This window comes from Arachis hypogaea, chromosome 10, assembly GCF_003086295.3.
Source record: "Arachis hypogaea cultivar Tifrunner chromosome 10, arahy.Tifrunner.gnm2.J5K5, whole genome shotgun sequence".
Lineage (NCBI taxonomy): Eukaryota > Viridiplantae > Streptophyta > Magnoliopsida > Fabales > Fabaceae > Arachis > Arachis hypogaea.
The window spans coordinates 105,737,509-105,756,981 of NC_092045.1; the positions used below are offsets into that span (position 1 = coordinate 105,737,509).

At 33.1% G+C, this 19,473-nt stretch overlaps 2 protein-coding genes across 44 annotated transcripts; one reads left to right on the top strand and one right to left on the bottom strand.

Moving 5' to 3' along the window:
- Positions 1-215: 215 nt before the first annotated feature.
- On the bottom strand, positions 216-6,345 carry LOC112716296 (uncharacterized). The gene is made up of 6 exons (XM_072204285.1): positions 6,336-6,345; positions 2,575-2,922; positions 2,400-2,485; positions 2,013-2,109; positions 582-873; positions 216-447 (listed from the first exon to the last, which is right to left on the bottom strand). Exons 1-3 carry the CDS (start codon positions 6,343-6,345, stop codon positions 2,409-2,411), a joined length of 435 nt encoding a protein of 144 aa, XP_072060386.1. The 3' UTR covers positions 216-447; positions 582-873; positions 2,013-2,109; positions 2,400-2,408.
- Positions 6,346-14,375: 8,030 nt separating this feature from the next.
- Positions 14,376-18,539, top strand: LOC112716297 (uncharacterized). 43 transcript variants are annotated; one of them, XM_072205320.1, is made up of 8 exons: positions 14,439-15,197; positions 15,279-15,401; positions 15,482-15,626; positions 16,480-16,702; positions 17,150-17,722; positions 17,816-18,032; positions 18,144-18,233; positions 18,335-18,539. In XM_072205320.1, coding segments are annotated over exons 5-8 (360 nt in total). In that variant the 5' UTR covers positions 14,439-15,197; positions 15,279-15,401; positions 15,482-15,626; positions 16,480-16,702; positions 17,150-17,720; the 3' UTR covers positions 18,386-18,539. The 43 variants fall into 43 exon arrangements, with proteins under 43 accessions (XP_072061391.1, XP_072061394.1, XP_072061420.1 ...); XM_072205322.1 differs by having other exon boundaries at positions 17,669-17,722; XM_072205292.1 differs by having other exon boundaries at positions 14,457-15,197; positions 15,279-15,405.
- Positions 18,540-19,473: the final 934 nt, after the last annotated feature.

Sequence of the window (19,473 nt, forward strand, 5' to 3'; positions counted from 1 at the left end):
GTGACATTATATTTTTTTTATCATAAAATTTTGTTATAAAATGTAACTTGATTTTGTAACATTTTTTTAGTTACAAAACACTTTATTTTGTGATAATTTTTTAATACAAATTACACGCATAATTTGCCAAATTATATTATTTTTTAATTAATTAATATATTAACTAATTTACTCAGCAAGTCAATATTCATATATATAATATATAATAATATAGATAGTTCAAATATCTTTCATTTAACAAAGATTGTTTTATAAATATTCAACATATAAACATTAAAGTACAAACTAACAAGACACATTGAAGAACTCTAATGAACTAGATAGAGACATAGGACAAGAAAAAAACAAGAAATTATAAATCTCTAAAATATAAACTACAAATTACAAACTCCATCATGTTTATACATCTTCTTTCTCATGGAAAAGCTTCTAATAAGTGTCACACACCTGAAAAGACGACCAACAATAATAATATGATGTCAATTAATGCAATTCTAAAAGATTGTAATAACAATAATGATGTCAATTAATGCAATTCTAAAAAATTGTCTAGAAAATTTGAGCTTTACTGTCTCTAGTACCTATAGTTTCAAATTGTTCAGTTAGCACAAACATGTGAGGAAATCACACAGCCAAAGTAACCAAACGGTTCAACTCAAATTAAATGACACCTGCAACATTGAAAACAAGACACTTTGCAGAGCATGGTTCTTTACGTCCTGTCACCTAATGTTTGAAGCTCCATGAACAATGGCAAAGTTTTGCCAATATCAATAATCTGCTGAAATTCAAAACCCTATTGCATTACCAACCAAAGGCTTCACATGCTTATCAAAGCATCAATATCCTCATCACAGAAACTACACACCCATCCTAAGTTTTCCATTCAACAAAAAAATAAATCAATATACTTGGCAAAGGAACAAAAAAATTTACAGCAACAAAAGATTTAGCTAAGTGATTAACAACAAATTCAACTATTCAAGTATTAAACTCAACCCAGTGATGTTATCCAGCAACAAAATTCAACCCCGTGTGTTATCCAGCAACAAAATTCAACTCAATGATGTTATCCAGCAACAAAAAAATTTGTTCAGGTTCAGCAATAATTCTAAAATACCAAATACTACAACAACAACAACCAGTCCACCATCATAAAATTCTAATTTCAAACCCGTGAGAGTGGCATAATAAGTCATTACTTGAATACTTGTAATTAATTTGTCCCTCTATATATAGGAAAATATATTTTTCTTTACTATCTCTCTCTTGTCTGATTAAAGTCTTTACATACACGTCTCAAGTTTTTTTTTTCAAAAAGAAAGCATTTCAATAACTAAATAATTCATTTTCATTATTTCATACACTATTAGTGAAAAAAATAGATAATAATGCTATAAAATTAGTATAATTTGTTATTTTTTAAAACAGAGAAGAGCGAGACAAGAAATTGCAAGGGACTAACAGAATTACTGTTCTCTATGAGTAAATTTTGAAAAAGACCCTTCCAAAACAAAATATATATGGATAATCTACCGTAATTTTCATATAACAATAATATGTGTGATATTTAAATAAAAAATAAAAATAAAAACCTTCATAATCATCCACATGCTGTTTGAATGATAGTAATGTCCTTAGACTAACTATTAAGGCCATTAAAGCCATTCATCCTACCCAAAATTATTTATGCCTGTTAATTTGAAGAACAGTAAAACACACACTTATAGGTACACTTGTTACTGTAGAGAAAGATAAGCTGAAGGCAATTAAGTTTAAACTCCGTTCACTCTTTAATTCTTCTATCTTTGGATATCAACCGTATTGTTACATTATTAATTCAGTTTGGGTTTATTAAGTAAAAAACCAAACACACCAGGTTTCACTATATATTAAAACCCCAGAAATTCTAAAGAACTCCAGCCGTTGGTTGCAGGTATAATTATATTCAACCAATTCAAACTTCAAAATTAATGCAAGGCAGGTAAACAATAGATTCTATCATAACTTACCTCACCAGCACCAACAAGGATATATGATCCTACAGTTACATCATGCACAGGAACACTCTTGTACACCAAGTTGAATGTATTAGGAAGCTTATCACCACTGGTGTCAAGAACAAGTGCAAACTCAGGATGATTCTCTTTCAACTCTGAAATTGAGACTGAAAGTCTGAAAGAACTGGGTCGAAGGGAACTCACCTGGGAAATCAATAATCCAATCAAGCAGATTTATAACAATAATCCAATCAAGCAGATAATTTCACTTGTCCAAAGCAAATCAATCCAATCCATAAAACCCACATAATCAACAAACATATATTTTTGCATCAATATCGATTTATAACGATCGTAAATAAAATGAGTTTAAAGAAAACGCCCTCTCTCGGCCTATACCTTCAGCAGTCACAACCACAGCCCATTCCACCCTCGCAGCAACGGCGGCAATCCCAAACGCGACATGCAACAACCAGAAATCAATCCTTCATTACCAAAACCTCAGAATTTTCACCAAAAACATAACATAACGCATATAATTTAGCTATGAGGGTTTCGAAACAGAAAGGCTTACCGTAACAAAGGAAAAACTCAGAAACAGAGCGGCAGTGGATCTCGACAGCGGCAGCAGCGTTTCCCGGCGACAGAGGCGCGGTGGCGCAGCTAGTTCCCCCTCCGGCAGCGGGTGTAATGGAATCAGCTTCTTCTCCCCCTTCGAAGCCCCCCAACGGCGATGCAATGGATCTGACAGTGATGGGATTCTCGGCGGCGGCAAGAGCTTCTGATGGCGACGGCGTCTGGTTCACGAACGGCAGCGATGACGGAGCACGAACGGCGACGGCGACGGCTTCTTCCTCCCGCTCGCGCTCCTCCTCTCCGCCTCGGACTCGATGATGGCGACGCGTGGAAGGCAGCTCCCTCTCTCTCGCACGGTTTGCTCAACGGCGTCCCCTTCTCTCCTCTTCGTCAGTGGAAGCGGCGGCGGCTTCGCAGTCCACAGCAGCGTCAACGGTGGTGGCGAGACCCACGACACCGGCGCTGTCTTGCTCTGCTTCTCTCTTCTCCCACAGCTCTGATTCTCCCTCTCTTCCCTCAAGCCCTCACCGTTTCTTTCTTTCCCTTTCTTTTTTTTTTTTTTTTTCTGTGTTGGTGAGGGGTAACAAGGTGAGGGTGGGTGGCGGTGATAGAGGACTAGGATTTGTGTAGCTTAGTGTTAAATTAGGGTTTTGGGTAGTTTAAGAAATTTAAATGAAAATAGGGTAATAATATAATTTTATAAAATAAATTAAAGGATAGAATAATAATAAAAAATTAAATTAAATATAAAATATTTATTTTTAAAATATTTTTTAATTATAAATTTATAAATTTTTTTAATTAAATAAAAATTAGGAATAAATAAATTAATTTTTTTATTTATAAATAAAATTAAAAATATAAATATTTAAAATTAAAACATATAAAATATTTATTATTTTTAATTATAAAAATTTTAAATTAAAATAATAGTTTACTCAACTTTTATATAAAAATTTTTATAATACAGTATTAAATAAATATAATTTATCATAAATAATTAATTAATAACTTTTAAAAATTTAAGAATTTTACAGAAAGGCGATAGAATTAGAATTTATATTTTTTATGTTTGTTTTTATTTTTAAATTTTAATTATTTTTATTTATGTTTAATAATTCATTTTTTAATTTAAAAAATTAATTTTTAATCAATATTTAAAACTTAATTATTAGTAAAATTATTCATAGTGTATTAAAATTAAATCCTATCAATAAAAATATTAAAGATGATAATAATCACTTATTATATTTGATACACGGAGAAAGTACAAATTTTTAAAAAATTTTACACGTCCTTCAATTATATTTAAATGTTTAAGTAATTTTTATTTAGTAATTTTGGATATTAATTATTTTTACTAATGTAATTATACGTAATTGATATTTTTGTAATAATTTTTATACCAAAAGTATATAAAAATTAAATTCTATATAAAATATAAATGTTAATAAAAAAAATAATGAGCTAACTTAATTTTATCAAAGTCAAGTCTTCTTTTTTCCCACTCACTACAAGCTTGATTTCCCAACACTCATCTTACTTACAAACCTTTTGTATATATTGATAAGTTTCTCGAATTTTATTAATGGGTGTGATACATTTCTTTTAACTCAATTCATTAGTTTTCTTTTATAAGTTATTGTTCTTTTTTAATTTTGTTCAGGTTCTATTCTGCAGTTCTGTTTTACTACTCATCTTCAATTCTATTTTTTTCTTTTTTAATTTTACTGTCACTATTATTTAAACATGGTATCTAGAGCTTGAGGTTTGTGATCTATGACTTCTCTAGTAAATAATTCTGATTATTCCACTACTAATAACACCATCAACAAGACAACAACCCCATAAATACTTCTTTTGTTATCAATTCTTTTGCCTCCTAGTTTCTTCAATAAAAAAATTTTTAATCTCAGCATTGACAAATTATATGAGAACAATCGTAAAACATGATAACAATAAATATTGTGTCTTTGGTAGACAGAATCTTAAGAATCATCTTTATTAAAATCGTGTGCCTCTACAGTATGATTCTACTACAAATTTATAAGCTGGTATTGAGTCTCAACAATACAAGCTATGATGACTATATCTCAGTTCTTGGATGCTTTTCTCAATTAATTTTGAATTCAAAAATAAAATGGTAGAATGTGCTTTCTCTTATAAAATATGGGCAAAGATAGAAGAATCAACCAAATACAAGATCAAACAGCTCAAGGATCAGGTAAAGATGATCAAAAAACAAAGAATGTCAGTACAAGATTACATTTCAAAGAATAAAAACATTACAAATTCAATAGCAATATTAGGTAATTCTCTTTCAACTGAGGAACACGTTGAAACTATTTTGGAAGGCATTAATGAAGATTATTATTCTCTTCTTACAACTATTAATGTCAAACCAGAAATATATAGTTTTAAGTGAGGGGTACACTTTGGTGTTAACACATGATGACATATTAGAAAAATTTAGAAAATAAAAAAATTTTATGATTCAAGCAAATCTTGTGCAATCATCCTTTTTTTTCTATGCCTTCTTTGATGAGAGAAAATCCTATGAGAGGAAGAGAGAGGTGGAGGAAGATATCAAAGGGGTGGCAGATCCTACTATCAACATACTAGGCCACAATTTCAAGTATGTGGCCGAATTGGACACATTACTTGACATTATTTTCATAGAATTGATCGAAAAATTTCTCCATCTCATAATCAATCTTCAAGAATGAGAAATTTTTATAATTTGTGTTATTAGTCATTATAAGACTATAAGTTAATGTTTTATGTTTAAAATGCATAAGATTTTAGACTAATGCATAATATTGTGTTATTTGTATTGATTTAAATATTTTGTGTTATTAGACAATATTAATATTGATTGTGGTTATACTTTAATTTTAGGGAAGGGTTGATTCTTGTTATATTTTTCTAAGTAAATTTTACCATGTCAAATAATTGTTGGAGTCTTAGAAATTTGGATATTTTTACATGCTAATTTACAAGAAAATAATGTTAACAGCCTAGTTTTTATCCGATATAATTATGGCCCAAAAGTGTATAGATTTTATCAGGTCTATGATCAGATTCAAGTCTAACAAATAGATCCAATATATATTTCGGATTAGGTCTATATCGAATCCGATTTTACCCAACTCATAAACACCATAGATTCTATGAATAATAAAACTGACTGTGCTTGTGAGAATTGTGGAAAAGCTAAAATGCATGATATTCCCTTTGTTCATTCTTTATCCATTTATGATACTCCTTTGGCCTTTGCGATTTGTCTATACAAATATTTAGGGACCATCTCCTTTTATTTCCCACCTAACTAGGCTGCAGGTATTATGTAACATTTATTGATACTTTTTTAGAGAGTTAACAAATCATAAGTCTTTATAACATTTATACAATATAAAAACTACACGACTTTTTTAGATAGTTAACAAATCATAAGTCTTTATAACATTTATACAATATAAAAACTACACGAAAAAGCTCACTGAATGTAAACTCAAGACCTTACTATCAGAAAATGAGAGTGAATTCCACTACAAAAACACTGCGTACCATTAAAAAGATGAATAAAATTCGATGGTAATTAAGTTATCGGCGAATTTATTATCGGAAGATATAAATTTCATTGATAAATAGTTACTGTCGGATTCTCCAACAAATTACTTATTCAAAAAATTATTTAATTATCGGTAGATTTTTCGACAGTAATATTAACGCCATAATATGTTATTTTTGCACTATTACCATCAGACATTTTTTTCGATAAATTCGACGGTAATGTCAATTTTTTTAAAAAAATTGTGAAACAATTTTTTAAATTTTATTTTTTATTTAAATTTATTTTTCACACAATTAATGGTCAATTTATAAATAATAGAAACCAATTATTTTATATTAAATATCAAATGTTCAAATAAATTAAAAGTCTAATAAATCAAACAAATACAATGAAACAATAAAATGAAACCCTAACCACTAAAGATCTAAGTAGTCATTGTCATCGTTCCCGTAGTCCTGCTGAGGCGGCGCAGAAGGTGGTGTTGTCTGTTGCACTAGCAGCACTGTTGCCACTAGCTAGACTGCTACCACCAGCAGAAATGATGCCAGCGGTGCGCATTTGAGCCTGGTACACATCTATTTGAGCCTCCATCCACTGAAATCACTCCAATTGCTCCTTCCACTCCAGCCTGAAGTCATCTGTGTTCTCACGTGTTCAAGGATCTCCCGATGATCGATCAGCTCATGAGCCTGCTGATGAAGGCTCTGAGTGAGCTCCTGCACCTGCAGCTTCAAATCAATGCCTTCCTCAGGGTCGACAGCTTGACTGGTGGCAGAAGCGGATGATGACCTCAACATGGAGGTGCGGAGGTTGTTGGCGAAGAACTACCCCAACCTGTATACGTGGTTCTTGTATAGCACTGAGGCGGTCTCGCGCCAAATCACATCAGGATCGACGACTGAAGTAGCAGATCCATCAGAGGCTTCCTCCCCACTTTACTGAGATTGTTGAGTCACGGCCTCTAGTCTTTGTATGTAAGACTCCTGTGTAACATGTGTTATTATGATTAATACGACAACTATACAGCTAATCTCTAATTTTATATAAAAAAATCAAATGTATGTTTACTCACATAATGATCCTGAGACCGCTGATAAGCAAATCTCTCTTTGTTCTCCTTCAAAGTGTGGGTGTACTTGAATGTCTGTGCCAATTTTGCATCACGATCCAACGACTTCGACTACACATGTTGCATTGAAATAATATGATTAGGATCATCTGTAATGATATTTATGTAAAAGAATATAACTAAGTTAATTACAACATTAAAGAAACTATATACTAGCCTGGCCTTAGACTTCATGAAGGTCGCTGAGCCGCCAGTATACTTAGATGACTTGGCCGATGCTTGAACCCCTCATCAGTCTCCCAGTGAACTAATAGAGCCTTCTTGATTTTTGGGCGGAGCCAGGTCGTGAGGTGGTCCCGCCCCTCACGAACATCCTCCAGCATCTGTTGCAGTCGCCGACCCATTCAATGGTCGTATATCTTCTTGATGGTAACATCATGCTCAGCGTCCCATATAAAGTGCAGCTGCAAAAGAAACTTTAAAATTAGTTATTCAAAATAGAAGATATAAATGAACTAGCTAAAAATGTTTGAAATTAAAAAAATTAGTTACCGCCCACTTCTGAAACCATCGCTCTCTGGTCTCAGAGGGGATCTTCTTGTAGTTGACACAGATGGTCGTACATCAGCTTGATGATGTTGGTCATCTCCTGAGTACATGCGTTATTGTTCGGTGCAAACCTATCAATAATAATCCACAAACAAACCAATATGGCAATATAAATTAAAACTTCAGAAGCAAATAACCATAATATATGTCGAGATTTTTTTAGATATTACGGTAGAGTTTCATCTATGACTAGAATGCGCCAAAAACTCTATCCATCAACAATTAATTTAAATAGTATCGAATGTCAACAATCAATGAACAATAGGCAATAATCAAGAATTAACATCCATAAATCCACTAAACTAGAATCAATAGTTAGACACTTTTAGCAATTCAATAATCAAGAAATATGAAATACTTTCAGCACTTCAAACATACAACCATAAATCTACTAAACTAGAATCAATAGTTAGACACTTTCAGCATATAGAAGACTTAAAGTGATACTTACCATGTTTCGCCATCAGGCCAAATCGTCAACCGTACGTTGAGAGGTGATGGAGGGGCATCAGCTAGCTCACTTCCGTGAGAGGATTCCGGGATCACAGTGTCCATCCCTGGAGGTGGAATCGCCGTGGCATCAGGATGCTGAGCAGATGGAGGCGACATCGTCGCCGTAGATGGAGGGACGTAGTTGGGATTAAGAACCATGATGAACAGATGGTTCGATAAACCCACAACCTGTAATGTCATTGGGGTAGTCGAAGTAGAGGGAGAGGATCCAAAATTCTCGAAGGTACTAGAAGAAACCCTCCCTCTACCACGACTACAACTACAACCACGACCAGTAGCCTGATTTGCAACACATCTACCTATCGTCATGTCTACAAAGAGTAAAACAAGTCGTAACACAGTGAATTAACCCAATCATGGCAATGGTACATAACACATATACTCAAAACTCAATTAATGAGAAATAATATCTCGAGCAATCCATCATATCAAACTAGACTTAGTAAATTAGAAACATTCACATTCACATCAATGCATAATAACACTAATCATGTAAAAGCAAGCATTGATTTTTAAAGATTGAACTAAATTTTCATTTAGAACTCTTTGAGGCATATTATCGAACACTTCGCGTGCCAAATTAATCAAACAAGCAAAAATCAATAGCAAGCATCAATATACAATCCCATTTCAAATCAACAAGCACACCAGCAATAGTTAACACAAAATAAGCAGCAATCAAGGAGAATCCAGCATTTTCAATAGCCATATCTCAGTGAAATCAGTCGTAATAGAGCAAATCAACATAATTAGATAATCCAACCACTTTAACAATTTCAGAACCAAGTGATCTACACATAACCTATCTTAACAACCTAAAATCCACTAAAATAGAAAATTAAATCTAACTAAACTAACTAAAACTAAACTAATGGACCAATACTGATTAAACAGAATTTGAAAATAGAGTTCAATCCAAAACCTGTGATATAGGGCAATAGATGAAACAGAGGAGAGGGAATAGAGGGGTTGCAACGACATTATGTTGTTGCCAAAGTGAGAAGCTGCCGATGTCGGTCGCCGAATGCCAGGAAACTCGTTGGGAGACTCGGACAGGGGTGGCATGATGACAGTGGGGATAACGGTGGATTGATGGCTCGCCGATGGTGGCTCTGTGGTGTGGCGCGCAGTTTCGAGAAGGGAGAAGATTAACGATGAAATGGCAATGAGAGAAGAGGGAGAAGAAGAAGAAGAAGAAGAAGAAGAAGAAGAAGAAGAAGAAGAAGAAGAAGAAGAAGAAGAAGAAGAAGAAGAAGAAAGGAGGGTCTCGGCGGTGGGTTGACGACGACGAAGAGGGGGTTATGATGGTGGTGGTTTTGGCAGCGGCAGATGGTGGTGTTGAGGAGAGGGGAGGAAATGAATGAGAGAGAGAGAGAGAGAGAGAGAGAGAGAGAGAGAGAGAGAGAGAGAAATTCAAATGAGTGGAAAGAGGGTTCGTATTTTGGATTTACGGCCCTTTAGGGTCAGATGTACTGTCGGAAAAATCTACCATTGCGGGTTACCAAAACACATCATTTCACTAAGTTGGTTTACCGTAAATTCGATCTTAAATGACGCGCCAATTTATTTTTGTTTTCCTCTAAATATTACCGGCGAATTTGCCGTTGAAAACCAAAATCTACCGATAATTACTTAAACTTATGAATTTGACGTCGTTACTGCCAGTAAATACACCGTTACTCTGTGACGCTAAATCTGACGGTACTCAACATCTTTCTTGAGTTGTTTCCTTCAAAGTCGATCTGTGAAGTTTGAGAAGTCCAAGCTTGCGCTTGTAAAGAAAGTAATCCAAAATGGGGGAGTATACCTGCAAAGGTACTCCAAAGCTTAAGTTAGTATTCAGAATTCAATGCCAATTTGACCTTTCGCCTTTTCACGAAACTCGGCCATAGTTTTAGGTTTGGCCACAACAATAGTTTCTTGGAATTTTTCTGGTAGGAGTCCACTTTTGATGGCATGCAATTCCACCTCAAGGTGGAGATATGATATACTCATAGCTATTTTTGTGAAGCACGTCATGTAATCTCTTAGGCTTTCATGCTGGCCTTATTTGATTGTGTTCAGGTAATCAAAATCATGCACATAGATGGTTGATCCTGCAAAATGCTCCTCGAACGGTTTTGACAGGTCTCGAAAACGAGAAATAGAACCTGCAAGCAAAGAACAAAACCAATCAAGTGTAGAACCATCTAAATAAGATGGAAAATAACAACATAAAACTTTACCAAATGCACCATTTACTATCATTATGGAGGTGGATTTTTTTATGTATTTCTTCGGATCACCTAAACCATCATATGGGGTTAAGGTAGTTGGTAGAGTGAACCTTCTGAGCAGCACGAAGCTCGGCCGTGAATGCCCCGGGCGAGTTTTCTGGGCCGTCATCTTCGTTCTCCAGCCGAGCTTCTTCGCGCCGAGCAATTTTGGATACATACATCGGTCCAGACTGATGCTCGACTTCTTCTGTTCGCTCTTGTTGATCATTGTTATTTTCAATCCGAGCATTATCCAGATTAGCAATCTGATTTGCCATTCTTTGGTTCTCTTCCGCCATGCGCTGGTTGGCTTGTTATAACTCGGTCACCATTCGAAGAAGTTCAGATGGCGTAGGTGGAAGTTGCTCAGCCATGGCTTTAGATGAGAACGTCGAGGCCGATGAAATAAAGAAAGAATTATATTCTCGGCCCCACGGTGGGCGCCAATTGTTCTTGTATGGATACCTTGAAGGAAGCTCGGCTTCTATAAGCCGACGCCGAGTTGTTTCCTTCAACGCCGATCTGTGAACTTTGAGAAGTCCGAGCTTGCGCTTGTAAAGAGAGTAATCCAAAATGGGGGAGTGTACCTGCAAAGGCACTCCGAAACTTAAGTTAGTATTCAAAATTCAATGTCAATCTAACCTTTCGCCTTTTCACGAAACTCGGCCATAGTTTTAGGTTTGGCCACACCAATAGTTTTTTGGAATTTTTCTGGTTGGAGTCCGCTTTTGATGGCGTGCAATTCCACCTCAGGGTGGAGATCTGTTATACTCATAGCTATTTTTGTGAAGCGCGTCATGTAATCTCTTAGACTTTCATGTTGGCCTTGTTTGATTGTGTTCAAGTAATTAGAATCATGTCATAGATGGCTGATCCTACAAAATGCTCCTCGAACGATTTTGACAAGTCTCGAAAACGAAAAATAGAACCTGTAGACAAAGAACAAAACCAATCAAATACAATTATGAATACAAAATATGTATTTTTATATGACAATAATTGATTAGTAATTGTTTTTTGTATATATGTAATATAATTAATTAATTATACGTTAAATACATTTATAAAATATTGAGAAGAATTAAAATTTCCTGTTTTCATTTTTTTAAACCAATACCTTTATCGTAGTGTTCTTCAGATGATTCCTACCTTTAAACGGCAAAAGTGCCATCTAAATTGCTCCTTTAACTTTGAGAATTGAGATAAACTACCTTACAAACAAGGTGGGATATGTTTTTAGTTCTTTCTTTACTTATTTACTTAAGACTAAATCGTAGAGATTTCGGTGTAATTTACCAAAAAAATGAATTGATCATGGTCCATGGAGAAAGAATTAATGAGCCCTAGCTAATGCATTCGTCATTTTGACCATTTAATTAATAATTCATCACTTTTTTGCTCAATAAATTGATCTCTAGATTCTAGTACTTTCAAACTGCAACTTTAAATTTGTCAACATACACTTGTGTTGATTTTTTTTAGATCGTCGACTCATAAATAGAGTAGGAAAAATCTCCCAATGGCCAATGTTGATGACGAGTTACGCAAAAGTCTGAACAACTTGAAAATTCAATCAACTTGACAATTTCATCATATTCAAAAAAATTTTTCTAGGGTTTAAATATTTGAAGATTTAGCTAAAATAAGTGTTTTAAAAATATTGGACAAGAGAATTTTAAAGTTTTGACCTTTTTATGCATTATTAATAGAAAAATGCTAAAAAAATCCGAATTTATTATTTTTGTCCATGACTTAATGAGGAGTGCTAGGGAGCAAGCATTTTTGTTAAATTTTGGCCAACACTTAATCATCAAAAGAAAATTGAATGATTTTATACTATTAGATGCAATCTCACACCATTAAAAATATCATTGATAGCTAATTGATAGTTAAAAACCATAAAATCTGCTGATCTCCTAAATTTTCTCTGACTTAATTATCAATTTAGTTCTTTTATTCTAGTAATCTAACAATATATTTTATTTTATATTTTTAAATATTAATAATTAAATAATAAATAAAAATAATAAATTTTAATAGTCTATTCCTCTTATTAATATATTGAAAAATAAAAACTTATAATATTTATATTTTTTATTTATATTTTTTTTTAAATAGTACCTTTTAGAAGTGCACAATCTTCTGCCATTCATCCTACTTACCCACCCATCTTATCTCTTTTTGTCCTTCCTCTTAGGTCCTTCTTTTTTTTTCTTTCTTTTTCTTTGACTACGATAGCTGCAACTTGCAACTAAATGATTTCAAACTATCTCAATATTACATAATTAAATAAATCACAATTTAATATTATACAAATATAATAAATAAAAAATATAGTGCATGTGCACCGTGATTTATGTGAAGATATAAACAAAACATAAACTGATATAACGGTTTATAAACACAAATAATCTAAGCATAAACGGCTACAAATGAACAAAGAGAATAAAATAATAAAGCGCAATATGAAATTGAGTTTTATGAGAAAGGCAGAGGTAAAAAGTTTACGAAATAAGATATTTTTAGTCAGATCTCTCTACACAATGTGAAATTATTCCCTATCACCTTCTACCTATCTCTCTTTTTTCTCTACAATATAGGTGATTTTATCATGTAATATTAAAAATTTTATGATAAAAATTTAAAATTAAATTTTGTTAATTTAAATAAGAACTTTATTCTAAGACAAATAAAAAAATACAAAATTTATATATATTAAAAAAATATATAATTATTTATAAAATTTTTTAATTTAAGATTGAGGGATGAATTTTTTTGAAGATCAGATGATTTAAACAAGTTTTTTGTTTTGATTAAATAATCGAAAGCAAAAGTTTTTAATTTTTAAAGATCATAATTAAAAATAAAAGAAATTAGTGAAAAAAAATTGTGTTTTTACAATTATCAAAAATTTTTTGAAGTATTTGATAAATATTTTTATAAACATCTAGAGTTGTTTGTTAATTATAAGATGACAGAAATTGAAATATATCTCCTAAAATTTTTCTGTCAAAACATATGATAACATATTCAAAAAATAATATAATATAATAATAATAATTTCATAATATTAAATAATTATATCTAGAGTGAGTAACAATATAGTTAACTAATTGATTATGTTGATTTTTAATGATTTAGCGATATCTGGTTTAATACCAATAATTATTAAAAACAAAAACTGCTTTAGTTGATGAAAATTTGGTTTAGGCACACAAAAAAGATGACAAACAAAGATAGAGTGCACAGAAAAAAAATTCATATACGTGCAACACTTTTATAACAAAGTCTTCTTTGCTAGGCTAAAATCTAAAAAACTGATAAATCTAAAAAAAATTGTGTTTGAGCATCTAAATTATGTTGAATGTAAGATCCAGAATTTTTAAATAAATCTTATTTTGAATTAATTTCAATTCATTTATTCATTAGAAATTGTATTTTTAGAAATTATTTTATTAAAGCTAATTAAATCAAAAATTAAATCAGGTTTTAATAATTAATTAGAATTTTATCTAATTTTATAATTATTGAATTATTTTCTATATTTAAATTACAAAATTAGTAGTTATGGAATGATAAGAATTTTTATGTGATTTAATTCAAATAATTGATATTTTTATGATTTAATACTTTAAATTTTAGGAATAAAGAAAATAAATCTTATTATCTTATAAATTGAATTAAAGAATTTGATTTCAAATCAATTAGTATTTTAATACAATAAATAATATTTTAAAATAATTTTGAGGATTAAATTAGATTTTAAATTATCACTCTATACCCTAATTTGATTAAAATTAACCAAATCTAAATTAATCCCAAAATCCCCAATTTTATACACAAACCCTAACCTCAATTTTACCCTAACCTTTACCCACACTCACCGCCACTCATCAGCACTCCACCCTATTCCCCCTCTTCCCTAAACACATACCCAGCAGACACAGAGAAAGAAAGAAACGGCAGAAAGGAAGGGGAGAAAACGGGAAAAGAAAAGAGGGAGAGTAGAAGGGGAAGAGAGGGAGACGGCGCCGGTGGGCATCACTGCCACCGTCGCCGCCGCTGTGCTGTCAGGAGGGAGATCCGAGGAAGAGAGAGAGAGGGTGGAGTTGAGGGAGCAGAGAAACACGCTGTCGCCCTCATCCCGAATCGCCATCATCGCCGGAGCAGGGAGAGGAGTCGTCGCGCCACTGGAGCGCCGCCGCCACTGTTGGGTTGCCGTGCTGTCGTCTGAGAGCAGAGAGCGTGCGCGAGGAAGGAGCCTCGTGTCCGTTGTTGTCTCCGCGGGTCCCTGTCGTCGCCGCCTCTGAGTCCGTCGCCGCCAAGCCGCCGCGCAGTCATGCCAAGGGAGAACGCTCGCGGGAAGAGGGAGAAGACGCCGTCGAGAATCCCGTCGCCGTCAGATCTGCCTCGTCACCGCCATGCTTCCATCAGCGCCGTGGATCTGTTTCATCGCCGAGCTGAGCTATGGAAGGAAGGGTCAGAATGTGATGGGAGAGGGAGACACCTTCCACCGCTGTTCCACTGCCAGATCCGTGTCACCGCCACGAACCGCCACTGTTCTGGCTGCCGGAAGCCGCCGCCGAGCCTTTGCCTTCTTGGTAAGCGTTTTTACTTCCAGAACTTCTGAAATCAATATTCCAATATAAGTTATTAGAGGCTCTGAGCTGTTAGTATTGTAGGATTGAATTCCGACGATTTTATATCAAAGTTAAGGTTACCGTTCGACCATCGGAGTTTCTGGCCGCTGTCGGAGATGCCGCCGGGTCATCTCGGGATTGTGGCTGTTCCATTTTGCTCTTACTGTAGGTATATCTTATTGCGAACCCTCGCCATTAGTTTTCTATTATGTGTTATTAAGGTTTTCGTGATATTTATGTTTTAGGATTGAGTTATCGGATTGCCTGTTGCAATTAAAGTCGTTTCTGCTATTGTGGAAGTGAGCAGACCTGCGATTGAGGCTGCAGTTGGTTTCAGGCGGAGAGGAATGGTTCTTGTGACGCCTTTAGTTTATGGGTTCAACTTTTGAGGTAGGGGTTTTTCTTAAAATCTATCTTATATTACAGAATTGTGATAAATAGATATTGATGCAAAGAGATTTACTTCTGTGATTATATTGGTCTTATGGATGTGATGGTTTGTTGGACTGAATTATTGGGCGTTTGATTGCGTGAGTGGTGTGTGGTTGTGGATAAAAAACCGATTTGGAATGTCATTTACTTGATTATTAAAAAAGGTGGATTTTCTTGGTTTTAGAGTTTACTTAGTAATAAAAATGAAACTATTTTGGAAATAATTTGAGATATGAGAATAAATTGATTCTGGGAATGGTTTGATTGTGAGTTGGTTTGATTTTATGAATGATTTAATATTTGAGTTGATTCGATTTTAAAGAGTTTTATTGTTAGAATTGGTTGATTTGAAAATAATTTGACATTGGTACTGGTTCAATTCTGGAAAATGTTTGAGATTTGGAAATGGTTGAGAAAAGGTTTGAGAGATGTTTGGATGGGACCCAAAAAGGGTGGCAGTGTCCGAGTTTTAGAGGAGATGCTGCCGAAATTTCATAAAATTGAAAGTTTTATTTAAAGTAATTAATTAAAAAGATTTGTTTTTAAGCATTATACGTTTTAAGATTGATTTGTCTATCAAAGAAAGAATTTTATTTTGGAATTGAGATTGTTAACAAATAGAATGAAAAAGAGGATGATGAGGATTTTCTTTGAAATGAACTTGGAAATGAGATTTGGATTGATGAATGATTATGATGTTGAGTATGATGAGATGTGAACTTTGAATTGTTCACATGGCTTATGAATTTGAAATATCTGAGATACGAGATTTCCTGGATTAAGTGCCGTGGCTTGCCACCACGTGTACCAGGTTGAAAACTCGATACTCTGTTGACCCTACGATGTAAGTGGGTGACCGGGCACTATATAAATTCCCGGGAATGTTACCCCCATTGAGCAATATTGATTATTTGAGAAAAAAAAAGCTATGCATAGACTCTTGGGGATGCACGTCGGGGGACAGTCTAAGTACAATTCAGACTTGTCGGGTTGGCTGGATAACCGACAGATGAGCCTCATCAGCCATAGGACAGGTATGCATCAGATGCATTTGTATGCTTTGCTTGGGTTTGAACTTGATTTGGTTTGCCTAATTGTTAAACTGTTCTTAACTGCTACTTGAACTATTTGCTGTAATTGCTACCTACTTGTGTTTTCCTTGTCTGTCTTGCCTGTGTTTGTCCTGACGTGCTACATTTGAGAATGAACTTTGGTGTTGAATTAATGATTGTGTTATTTGATTGCGTGGTTGGTCTCTGATTGAGAATTTCTTATAAAAAGGAAATGTTTCGAATTTCTGAAAAATTAAACATTGTTTCTTCGAAAAGGTTTTGAACGATTACCTATTGGTTTTAAAAAGAAAATTCATAAGGCAATGATAATCACTGAGTTTGAAAATAATTTTTTTATTAAATATCTTCTTATGACAACTTTGAAACTCCGTGGTGAGACCGTGTGGTTAGGTTCTCACCCCCCTACAGCTTTACCTTTTCAGGAACCGGAAGAAGAAGCATTAAGAAGAGTTGTACTGCGTTTGGTTTATAAGTTGTTGAATTAATTAGATTATTTTCTTCCCTCGTTTTTGTTATCACAAGTTTGTAAGAGGGATAGGATTTGTTTGTTTTATATGTATATTATATTATGAGTTATTATGTAAGTAGTCTTGTATATGAATCTATGCCTGTTTGTATTTTCTTAAAATCAACTGTTTATTTCCGGTTTTTCAAAGAAATCAGCGCTACAGTGCAAGTCACAGGCTCCTATTTTAGTATTTAGTATGTAAAGTAGTCGTAATACTTCTTTCTATCAGAGTAGCGCAGCCGGAAGCGTGACTTCTGATAGAGAGGGTGTTACATTGAATAACATTTTTATGATTTTGTTTTAACTAAAGGGTGATAGGCCAGGTGTTAATTGATGTTTTTGAATTAAAAAAAAGGTATAAGTTGAATTTGTTGGTTTTTGATGGTACTGGTACAATGAACTTTGTTGTGTTCGATAAGGAGGTCGCAGCACTATTCGGACGAACCTGTACTGAGATGGTGAAAGAGTTGAATGTACGTGAAACCAATTTCGTTGAACACGTTATGATTGTTAATAAGAGATGTTTGTTTATTTAGAACGATATAAATGTTAAATTTTTTGTGTAGGAAAAAAGGGAAAGCAAGCAAAGATCCTACTGATTTTAATGAGTTTTTCCTTGATAAGGAGTTTCTATTCAAGGTAGAATTAGAAACTACTGGATGGTGCGATTCTTATGATGTATCGGTGATATGTTCTGATTCTACCAATTTATCGAGGTGGAGGGACACTCAAGGTCCGGTAAAATCTGGTGTACCCCTTGCTGATCCTATTAATCCTGTGCATGTATGATTTTTTTCTTTATTTTTTGTTGATTTTTTAGACTATATATATTAAGGCTTAATTTGCCAAATATGAGGTGTTGTTTATTTATTTTTTCATTGTTTTTTTATGTAGCCTCGAGGTGAAGATGGATGTTCTGTTTGTGATGAGTCACCTGATCCAATCGTAGAAAATTTGTCTGTTACTAAAAGACCTGTTGTGAGGGTATTCATTTAGTCTTCACTTATATGGCCTCTTTTATATTTTGGATTTTATTTTTTTAGTTAAAATCTTAATTACACTCTTTTGTTTTGTTTTGTTTGAAGCGTCTCTTGGATGAGTTCAACATGTCTAGTGCTCCTTCCATTAAAAAGTAGTTGCTGTGAAATATGAGGTTTTTCATGTAATGAAGATAAAGGAGCATGTTTTAAAGGTTTGGTGTAGTCTTGGCTATGACTATTGTTTATTGAGAGAACAGATACTATTCAAATTTTAAAATATTTTAAATTAAATAATTGTTGTTTTGTTTTATTTAATTATCTACGTTTTTTTGGACATGCTAATGACACTGAAAGTACTTTCTTTTTATTTTGATACAAGTCGAACATGACTCTAATATACAAGTAGATAATTATGGGTATTGGTAGCATATAATATATATATTATTTTAGATGTTATTTTTTTATTAAAATTTATTGAATATTTTTAGAATACAGATTTTTTGACTATATAATTATATCTGCTATTTTTATAATTGACTAAAAGAACAAAAAAGTAATTGTCTAATTGACCTGTATATCAAACAATAGTCATTGGCATTCAGCGACTTTACTCCTCAAGTTATTATTATTTGCGTGGGGATCAATAATCGTATTTTAAAGAAGATACAATAATTTAAGCTTCTTGGTGTTATTTTTTTTTTTTTAATGTTCATCATGGATTCCTAAATACCAGTACACTTAACACGTTTTTTTCTTCCAATTTTATAATTTATATTAACTTGAAGGATAGCGATTTTACCGACTTCTAATTAATAGAGTCACTTATTTATTATATGCTATTTTCAACTTATTTTTAATGAAATTTTTTTTTATGAAAATTAAAATAATGAAATAAAAAGGTTTTATTATTGATTTTAAGAATAATAAAATTTCAATATTCGATTATATTCTCATGTAGCATTATTTTAAGATTCTAATAATAAACTATTAATTTTATATTAGGTGACTTATGTTTAATTCTCTTGATTTTTAATAAAATTAATTAAATAAATTATATAATTTTGTGGAATTATTCCAATTATATTATTACTTAAAATTTTTTTTCTCTCTGTTGATAAAAACTCTCTTCTTTCTCTTGGTAACACACAGTTAGCTGATGTGGGAGGGTTGCTGCCGTTGTCTCTACTTTAACAATAGTGACTCTCCACTCTCCCTCCTTCCCCCCTTAATATCAAGATGTAGAG